General features: G+C 50.5%; 1 protein-coding gene across 1 annotated transcript; it reads right to left on the bottom strand.

Moving 5' to 3' along the window:
* Nucleotides 1-5,707: 5,707 nt before the first annotated feature.
* EGR1 (early growth response 1) lies at nt 5,708-9,473 on the bottom strand. Its single transcript, XM_069651590.1, has 2 exons — nt 9,020-9,473; nt 5,708-8,028 (listed from the first exon to the last, which is right to left on the bottom strand). Exons 1-2 carry the CDS (start codon nt 9,234-9,236, stop codon nt 6,731-6,733), a joined length of 1,515 nt encoding a protein of 504 aa, XP_069507691.1. The 5' UTR covers nt 9,237-9,473; the 3' UTR covers nt 5,708-6,730.
* Between the last annotated feature and the right edge of the window lie 1,071 nt (nt 9,474-10,544).

Here is a 10,544-nt window from a genome sequence, read left to right as displayed (position 1 = left end):
CTCTGTACAACAAATGTTCGCAGGCCACCGGAGTCACCTTTCTTTTATAGCCCAAGTGTACACAGGGTACCCCATGTACCTACATTTGATTTTACCCAATAGACAAGCATTGCTAAAGTAAGCACCCTGCGCGTGGAGAAATGAGCGGTCTGTCCATTGCCGCTTTAGGCTGTTTTCTGTGAAATGCTGTGTGTTCCCTGTGACTCGCCACTTCTGGGCGTGCCTAGCTCTCTTGTCCTCTCCTTCAGGTTTATGGTTTGATCCGTCAGCAAGGCCTTCTTCCAGTCTGTGGTCACTCCGTCTGTGTTTGGCCAACATTTTACCTCTGGGTTGCTACCCAAGTCCTTATGTGGCCCCCACTGTCTGGCTCTCCCAGGTGACCTTGTGAGGGTGGAGGGCATTAGGCCTCGAGTTTGGGGCCAACATTCAATGCCACACGTTGCCAATTTGGACAAAATGAATTCCTTGTGTTCTTAGTTCAGGGTGCAAAGTTGTTTAACCTCCAAAATCTTCCAAAGAGTGCAACCCCGCGTTTTAAAGGCAGTGCCACTGCTTGCACTGTTACGGTTGATAGCTTCTTCGTGTTCCTGCAGCGTGACATGTGGTGGTGACGACGAGCAGGCATCCACAAACGCGGTGCCTCACATCTAGACCTTCTGACAGCAGCTGATAAAGGCGAAGATACGACGAGAACATCACTAACAGGTACGACTACAGCCAATGCACCGGGCTTGTACATATTGAAAACCTTGTATCTGATGACCACGAAAATGTACCTACTAGACACAGCCACATCAGGAGTATGGGTGGGCAGTGAGCTTGCAATTTCTAACCCAGCAAAATGGCACCGCTTTTTAGGTCCTGTTCGGTTTGATAGTGCTTAATACCAAACACAACTTGCTTCTAAGAGCTCCTCCGGTTTTGGCTGATGAGGTAAATTAGGCATTGGAGCTAGTGATTTGGCCAATATCACTGCATTTCACCAAATGGGGAAGTCGGCTGCATGATTTGGCAAACAGCATACAAGTAAGGATGACAGCCGTGCAGGGCATGACCTGTAAGTTAACCCTGACGCAGAAGCATCTTAAAGCTATTTTGCTGGTACTGGAACCTCTGACCTACAATTAGAAACACACGGGGGAGGAATTGGGCTGAGTAAGATGTCAGGAACAGTGCGCTTCCTCATCTTGGGTGGGGGTTTACAACACTCGTTGCACATCAGCGCTCAGCTGCATGCATAAAGACAGTGGGGGGTCATTACGAGGTGGCCGGTCCAGAAACAACGGTACCGGTAAGCTTGCCGGTACCATTGTTTCTGGACCGGCAAACTACGAGTTCTGCGAGCGGGTGCCTTTTCGCCCCCTGGTCTTAAAGGCACCCGCTCCCTTAAAGACACCCGCTCGCAGACCTTGACGGATGCACCGGCACCATTCATGAGTCCAATGGGATTCGAATGGGAATGGGGAGTAATATTTTCCAGTGCCCGCAATGAGGAATTACCAGGACCGCCGGGGTTGTAATGCCCCGGTAAGTCCCCATTGCCGGGCGCTGGAAAAAATGACTCTGCTGGCAGCTTTGCCGTTTGATAATGAGGCCCATGCAGCTGAGATTTCACAAACTGCATTTGAAAGTTATCCTTTGCTCAAAAGCCCAAACTTAAACAATGAAACTGTCCATAGCTATATATATGTCTCATTCTTTGCACACAGTTTACCGCCAGGGTGACTATTCTGACAAGAGGAAATGAGCACAACACCAAGTGTGCATTGCATGCTCAGAAGGAATGAACATTCGAATTACTTGCTTAGACATGGTTGATAAATTGGTGGTCATTTTATGTTCCCAAAATGCACTTTGTTTTTATGCAAAGTAGCCAGCAACCTTTATTCAGGGCAGACACATCATGCGACACTTAGCTCTGCCCCAGTCCCGCCCGCTCACAGCACTGACAATCGCCCCTCACAAGAACAGGGGGTAGGAAGGGAAGTTCCCCCAGTAAATGTCCATTTCCAGCATGGATGCGCATGCGTGGAGCGGGTCCCTTAAAGGACTGTGCTAGCTTACGTACGGTTGCACCTTTTATTTGCACCAAACAGGGATCTATGTTATCAGAATGATAATGACTGAGAATTCCTGTGGAAGCATTCCATCATGTTTATCCTGCCACATGCAAATCAGTCTTGGCCCATCCACAAAAAGAGCAGAAAATCTTGGGCTGCCAGGTCACTTGGCCTCTCTATAGGAATACAAGGCACCATATGCTGTTTCCAGTGAGCGGGGAACCCCAGCAGATGTACGTGCTTAGAGGTGGGACCCTTGCTCGCTGTGCTTAGCAAATCAAGCCACACCTCACTAGGGAGATCCATCAAGATTGTGTGAGCTGGCAGATCTTGTCGGTGGGTGGGGAATCCACGCTCTATGAAATCTGTGACACCTCCCTGCTTGCCCACAGGACACTCCACCCCACACTACTCCAAGCAGCAAAGTTGGCATATGTGTATGGACCCCTACCCTGACTGTTACAGAGCCTAGCCTCTGTCTTCTTGGGGCTCCTTCCAGGGGTCTACAAACGTTCGCTCTCCAAATGCTTTGGACTACAACTCCCACCTGCCCCAGCCAGCATGGTCAATGGTGAGGGATTATGGGAGCTGTAGTCTAGAACACCTGTAGAGCCGTACATTTCAGATCCCCACTGTTCCTCCCTTGGTTACTTGTAAACCCATTGCCCTCCCTCCCCTGTTGTTAGATCCCCACTGCCTTGTTTCTCGGCACCCCAACCTTGTTCTTGACCCTATGATTGTAAAGTCCTCTGTTGTCCACACTGAATTCATACCCTATTAATAATAAGAAAAATCCTTCTTATAGCCGTTCTGCTTTAAAAACACTGTACTGCAATTAATGGTCTGAATTCTGTTCAAGATTGATGCTTACAGTTCTGCAATCGGGTTCCCTAAAGTCCTTAGCTGGCCTTCTAGGCACGTTCATCAGTGTGGCAGAGAAGCCATTGAGGACTGAAGGAACTCCTATTTGTGGGTCTTAGGGATGTGCGTTTATTAAGTCATGTAATGCAAGTGGTCTTGTATAGCGCCTGTAAGCCACTATTGCTGGCCCTGCTGTAGAGAAAGGGTCTCCTGGCTCCGTGGACAGATGCAACACGGGTGACAAGCAGAGTAGCGATGCGCCTTTCTAGGCAGCCCCAGCATCTCCTGGAAGCTAGAAATGTACCTAGCAAGTACCTGCAGTCTGTTTTTCAAACCGACAAGAGAAGGTTTTCCCTTAGCAAATAACTGATTGCCACCTTGGCAATTATTCTCGCCACCAAGAGTGTGGTTCCACAGGACTCGGCCCAATATTGTGGGAAATTGCTGCTTCATTCTGTGAGTCCTGGGAGCTGGAAATTAGAGAAGACCTGCTGGACATTTAGTTGCAGGGGAGATCTACCTGGTTATTGGGACAATCCATGCAGATTTAGGGACATGCTGTCAGCATCCATGTTTAGTGGTGGATCAAATGACGTAAAATGCACAGGGGACATGTCCATGTAGGGTTTGCTTTTCTATTTAGAACTTCCAAATGGGATTCCTGTTGGGCCTTAGAGAAGCATGGTCTGTGGTACATTCGACCCCTATGGCATAACGCAAGAACTGCAACACCATTATTTAGCTGATTTGTGCTTACCTCTACGACCCATGTTTTGGGGAAGCCTTGCAGGAGATTCAGGCTGTGAGGTAGAGGTCGTATCAGGGGCCGTAGCGCGACCAAGACATTGGCATAGTCCATGCATTTTCATTGCACCCTCCAGCAGCCCAATAATAGGGGCACCAAAGCATCGTCCCCCCATTACCACACTTTCAGGCCCAACACCACTGCATCCTTCCATACTTGGATACATGGCCACAAGTGCCTGTACTCCTGCACTGTGTTCCAACAGAAACGCATTCCCCTACTATCATGTCACACCCATTGATACCTGATATGGGGCTTTCTCTGTTCCATCATCCTATTCAAAACAATCTCTATTCGTGGACCTTCTGAAGCATCCCTTTACAATGTGTACAAAGGGAACCCCTGCACCTTTCCTTTAACGCATTGTGTGCCTGCACCTCCCTTTATGCACACTTGCACATAGGGGACACCCACCCATTATACCACACGTGTAGGGCTCTCCATACTTTCTATGTCAAATCTGTAAGCGGGTAACTGATGCACCCTACATTTAGGCCTCATCTGGATGTAGGGCAGGACACCCCAATATTCCACATCTATGTGCAAGCCCCCCTGCGACTACATATATCCTGCACCTGGATACCCCATTTCTTGTAGCCGCAATTCTCTGTTCCATCATCCTATTCAAAACAATCTCTATTCGTGGACCTTCTGAAGCATCCCTTTACAATGTGTACAAAGGGAACCCCTGCACCTTTCCTTTAACACATTGTGTGCCTGCACCTCCCTTTATGCACACTTGCACATAGGGGACACCCACCCATTATACCACACGTGTAGGGCTCTCCATACTTTCTATGTCAAATCTGTAAGCGGGTAACTGATGCACCCTACATTTAGGCCTCATCTGGATGTAGGGCAGGACACCCCAATATTCCACATCTATGTGCAAGCCCCCCTGCGACTACATATATCCTGCACCTGGATACCCCATTTCTTGTAGCCGCAATTCTCTGTTCCATCATCCTATTCAAAACAATCTCTATTCGTGGACCTTCTGAAGCATCCCTTTACAATGTGTACAAAGGGAACCCCTGCACCTTTCCTTTAACACATTGTGTGCCTGCACCTCCCTTTATGCACACTTGCACATAGGGGACACCCACCCATTATACCACACGTGTAGGGCTCTCCATACTTTCTTTCTATGTCAAATCTGTAAGCGGGTAACTGATGCACCCTACATTTAGGCCTCATCTAGATGTAGGGCAGGACACCCCAATATTCCACATCTATGTGCAGGGCCCCCTGCGACTACATATATACCGCACCTGGATACCCCATTTCTTGTAGCCGCAAGTGTAATGGAAAATCTGCATTCGCAACACCTGCCACATACTTCTTTGAAGGACGCCTGCACATGGCCCCACCAGGGTTCGAAATTGAGATGAGCTGGGAGATGTTTAGCTCCTGCCCTTAGCCTAGAAGAGCCTGGATAGCTTGCCCCAAACAGCTACCAGGAGCTACATCTGGATAGCTTGCCTAAACAGCTACTAGGAGCTACCTTTGGCTCCCCAGGCCAACTGATGCCAAACAAACGCACCTTTGTGCATGCAACTCTATGCATTTGGGACAATCTATAAATAAACATTAGGACACATCTATAAGCCATTTGAAAGCATAAGGGGTCATGAATAATGGACAATATGACACGTTTACATCTTATATGGTGAAGATAGATTTGCAGAACGCTATGCACTAGCAGCACGTTCGCCAGCTGTAGCTCCTGGTCACTGGTCATGCTGGATACCCAGGAGCTGCTTTTAACTCCCGATTATCCCTGCACCACCTACGCAGTGTTATTAGACTTATTCCAGGGTGTGGTAAGTTTGGGTCCATCTTCAGCGTGCATACCAGGTTGTGAGATTCCCCACGGAAGGTCTTCTGAAACAGCAGATGTGTTTGACATGGGAAAAGTCCAACAGAGAGCTGTGGGCAAGAAATATCCAAAAGAAGGAAGAAATACTGCGGAGTCAGGACCTTCTGTTCAGTATTTAATTTTAGGATATGTGTACACCAAATATCCTATTGGCAGAAAGCGCATTCAATGTGTTCATAAGCCAAACAGTCACTTTGTTTAAACAAAACACAAATTACAAAATAAAAATAATCCACAAAATAATGAACCGCATGTTCAGAACATACAAAATCCATGCCTACTCAGTAGGTAACTACAACATTCCAACTCCTGAATATATATATATATATATATATAATTATATATATGTATAAATTTACATTTCACTTACAAAAATATACTTTTGAGGTTTTTTTGCTTCCATTCTATATAAATGAAGCTGTGCTTCGGCTCTTGCTGTCCCGCATTCTAGCGCTGTCTTTACATTCTTTGAGCAGATTCCCTTTGACCTTAAGGCTAGATGCAGGGGCATCTAATTCACACGGATGCATGTGTCAAGACATCAGCAAAGGCTTCACGAAAAGGCACCAAGACTTGGAACGGAACTGGCGGGTCCCACAGGCGGGACCGCCGGTGAGACCACAGAGAGTAAACGGTACACCACTCTTTACACATGCGCATAGAAAAGTGCTGCTTCTCAAACAAGTCCTCGCAACTCATCACAGCCGCTGTCACGAAATAGAATATTCACCAAAGGGGGCGGGCCCTGCGGACGCCAAATAATACAATATGACTATGCAAGGAATTTTCACATCAAGAACTCTCTCAAGGGGAAAACAAAAGCATGGCACGTGTACAATATACATGGTCTATGTATACAGAATTTAAAGTCCATAAACTTGCAATCAGAAGGCTGACTTGCAAAGGGGCCTTAATGAAATGATAGATGAGATCCATGCAAATTAAAGTCCGATGTCAGGTGTGCGGGAGGTGAATGGCAGTTTGTTTCAGGCAGTTGAAAGGAAAGTTATGATGGCCTTGCTCCGAGCAGGGCGGTCATCGATAACTGACAAGTCACAGACCAATTGCCTTTGGAAGTGGTCTGGAAGTACCATGGGATAGATGGGGCTTCCACAAGACCTGCTCCTAGCAGATCTCAATCGTCCGTGGCGAGAAATTGGATGCCATCTCTGAAAATGTTGTCGTCACTGGTGAGCTGAAGGAGTTGGTGACGATGGACGATGGGAAACTGGTGGCGAGATGGGACTGAAAGCTGGAAGCGATGGAGGTGTATGTAGATGCTATCGAAGGGGAAGGAAAGGAGTTGTGCACCGGAGAAGGATAAGATGATGACACTGGAGACGACGAATAGGATGTGGGAACTGGTGAGGGGTAAGAAGTGTCCATTGGCGAGGAGTATGCAGTAGTCACTGGGGTTGAAAATGTGGAAATTGGAGAAGCAGCCGGGACTGGAGACAACTTTTCTGTTTTTTTGTCCTTCTGCCTGAGATGAATTTTAGTGTGCCTCTTCCTCTCGTCGCTTCTTGCAAACTTCCTTCCACAAATGTCACAAGCGAAGGGCTTCTCGCCCGTGTGTGTGCGTATGTGAGTGGTCAAGTGGTCACTGCGGCTGAAATTCCTCATGCATATGCGGCACTGGAAGGGTTTTTGTCCGGTGTGGATACGGATGTGCCGGGTCAGTTCATCGGACCTGGAGAAGCGCCTGTCGCAAGATTCAACTGGGCAGGCATAAGGTCGCTCATGTGGAGGGGTCTTGCTGGGACGGTTGGGGTATTTCCTCAACCTTCCCGGCTTCATGAGTTGAGATTGGTAGTTAGTGCTCATGGCCTTCAAGTCCTGGGATCCAGTCTGGGTAGCAAATGCTTTGATGGTGGACAGAGGTGTCAGAGAAGGCTGCTGACCCCGGCCCTCTAGAGACTGAAATGGTTTTTGGTCCGGCGGGGACAAGTTGAGTTCCCCTTGCTGCTGAGTGAACAAATAATCTGGGATCATTGAAACTTGGAAGTTAGTTTTGGATGCGGGATACGCTGGTGGAGGGTACTGAAGGGAAGTTCCAGAAGCACTGGAGAAAGACTGAGCCTGCTGATCAGAGAAGATGTCCGAGGCAGAATTGGGGAAGGTCGGTGCAGCAGAATAGATGGGGCTGCTGTCGCTGGACTGGACAGAGCAGCTGAGCGAAGGGCTCTGTGATGAAGAGGATGGAGAAGAGGAAGGTGTGGTGGTGGTGGGCAGGTTGGCCATGCCCACTAGCCCACTCACAATGCTGAAGAGGGGCTCTGGCCACAAGGTGTTGGTGGTGTTGCAAGCCGGCTCCAGGGAGAAGCGTCCAGTATAAGCCAGTGGCGGCAGTCTGCTGGTTACATTGGAGAAACTGGTTTCCACAAAGGTCTTTTCGTTGCTCAAAGACATGTCGGAGAAATTATCTAAGGAAAACAAGCAATGGTGAAGGTTACATTTCAGCATTCACGTGGCAAATAGCGGCCGTAGAAAGCATACAGTAAAGAAAATCGGCATAGAAGACAAACACACGACTTGGTTGGGTGTGTGAAGCATAAGGCATGAGATGACTCGGTGATACAGCCATGCAATGCATCGCAGGGGATCCCGCATCTTGCGACGGCGAGATTCCCTGACTACACGCTCGAATGAGGTCGCAAGAGTCGCATGCAACGACCACCACAGCCACCCACCGCCGCCCCAATCCAATGCGTGAGATAGAACACCGCCTGCACTGGACACATGCACTGCGAAATGCAACGGATTGAATGGTGGGCTTTTGGGGACAGCGGACGGGGATTCCCCCAGTCGAAGGCGTTGTGCGTGGTATTGTGTGTAAGCTGTACGGACACGCACATCACAGGCTGCTGCAGACCTGGTTGGCTGCGGGTTTGGGGGGATGCACAGGCTGACAGGTGGAACGATGTGCCGTGCCACGCTGGGTTTACCATTGCACATACCAATGGTGAGCGTGCACGGCACATGGCAGTGCGGAGTATGCATAGCGTGCGGGAATCAGAGTGCGGTGCAATAACACCGAGTGCAGTGTTGACGGCCGGGTGTGCAGTGACCGTTCCTATTCAGTCAGCTTGTTGAAGAGCGAGACAAGTGCATGCTTTTAATGCTCTAGCGTGTGCGTGCATTGGGGTGCGGTGCTCACAGTACTGTGCATGCCCCCAGGTGGAGCGTGCGTGCCTCTGCGTAGTGTGTATGTCAATACATGCGTCTGCCTGTCGTCGGGTGCAGTATGCATGCTCTACGTTGCAGACAGCGCACATCCCCCAAATCGCAGAGTGCATGAAGAATGGATACTCATTTATGAACGTGCATCGCGGTTGCAAGGTGCAGGTGTGAAGGTGCGGTGACACTGCGTGCACGGCCCGGCTCTGACAACACCCGTCTTTCCCGGATTCTTACCTGTAGGTAGGTGCTGGAAGGATTCTCCCGATTCCCCCTGAGGGCTGTATCCGGACTCTCCAGTGGCGCTCGCGCCCAGGAATGGCTGGGAACCCCCGGACACGGAGAGCAGCATCATCTCCTCCAGCTTGGGGTACGTGCTGTCCATGGTGGGCGAATGCGGGAACGAGCCGAACGGGTCAGACATGGGAGGCAGTAGCATCTCAGTCTTTGCCATGTGGGGCTCGGGTTGTCAGGACTGTCACCCTCGTGTCAGGGGCTGTGGGTGTTCTGGGGGCGCTCCCGGGCTGCGCAGGATTCCCTTGCAGCTCCGCGCCCCTGGACCTGACTCGGGGGTAGGGTGTTTTGAGTGTTGTTGGGAGGCAGGGTGCCCTGGTGGTGGGTGCTCTGGGCGCCCCTGCCGTTGTCTTCTTTTTTCTCTGCTTCGCTCTCTCGGAATCTCTCGGTCTCCCCGGATCCGCCTCTATTTGAAGGGTCTGGAGCTGTCGGCTCCGCCCTCGCCGTGACGTACATGTCCATATAGGGAGCGCAGGAAGCCCTTCTATGGCAGGGAGGTTCCGTGACGCGGCCCGCCGTGCTCGATGACTGGGAGCCGGCATAGGGAGTCCTGGCTAGTCTAGGTAGGACCGGAGAAGACTCAACAGGCATGTAGAGCTCGCTTGGGTCCCGGTCCAGTTTCCCTCGTAGCCCGTGGCCTAACCGTAACCGTACGCTCCCACTTCCGGGCTCTTTGCGTGTGCTCTCGTTCTCCTTCACGCGCGCTCCCGGAAACAAGCCGCCGGGCGCCATGTAAGGGCATGACCATAAATGGGCATGACCATAAAAGGAGTTTTTCCGGCGGGGGATCCTTCCTGTGCCTTGTATGGAGCTTCCGGGGCCGCGCGCCAACGGCTGAAAGACAAGCTGCTGACAGGAGCATTGCGAAGAGGAGGGGTAGTGCGGGGAGCCTGGGAACAGAGGAGAGCCCTCCTCTGAACACCAGGGGCGGGGGGAAGCCTGCAACACAGGAGAGAATGCAGCTCTCGCTCTGCACACCAAGAGAGGAGGAGGAAGGGGAGCATGCAGCACGGAGAGGAGAAGAACTTCAGCATGGGGACAGAGTAGAGCCCTTGAATACAAGGAGAGCCATGCATCGCAACATGGAAGAAGGGTAGCCCGGGGAAACATCGGGGTGTCTGCAGAATTAGGGAGGGTGGCACTGCAACCTCGGTGGGGGCTGCAACACAGAAGGGTGTTGATGAGTGTCAGCTGCTGATGCTGTATCACAAGGGGATGGAGGAGGCGAGCTTGTGCAGAGGAAAGTCCTGCCACACCAGTGAGGGATGATGAGGAGAACCCAGTAATAGAGGGGGGCAAGAGTAGAAGCCAACAGAGAAATGTCATCCGAACGAGGAAGTAGACGAGTCAGTGGAATCCTCGCAACGGTGGGGAGATATGAATCCACCCTATACAGGAGATAAGGGGTACCATGGAGAGGAGCAGAACACCCGAGAGCGGTGGCACAACAGAACGGGTTTCAGCCACC

Source organism: Ambystoma mexicanum, chromosome 3p, assembly GCF_040938575.1.
Source record: "Ambystoma mexicanum isolate Mex_15411 chromosome 3p, UKY_AmexF1_1, whole genome shotgun sequence".
NCBI classification, from domain to species: domain Eukaryota; kingdom Metazoa; phylum Chordata; class Amphibia; order Caudata; family Ambystomatidae; genus Ambystoma; species Ambystoma mexicanum.
The sequence above is the reverse complement of the archived record's forward strand: the minus strand, read 5'-3'. Positions and strand labels throughout refer to the sequence as shown.

Bases quoted from the DNA above. Each gene is read 5' to 3' on its own strand.
- EGR1 (XM_069651590.1), bottom strand. From the start codon at position 9,236: ATGGCAAAGACTGAGATGCTACTGCCTCCCATGTCTGACCCGTTCGGC. The intron at 8,029-9,019 runs GTAAGAATCCGG...TGTTTTCCTTAG, and splicing joins CTTCCAGCACCTACCTACAG to ATAATTTCTCCGACATGTCT.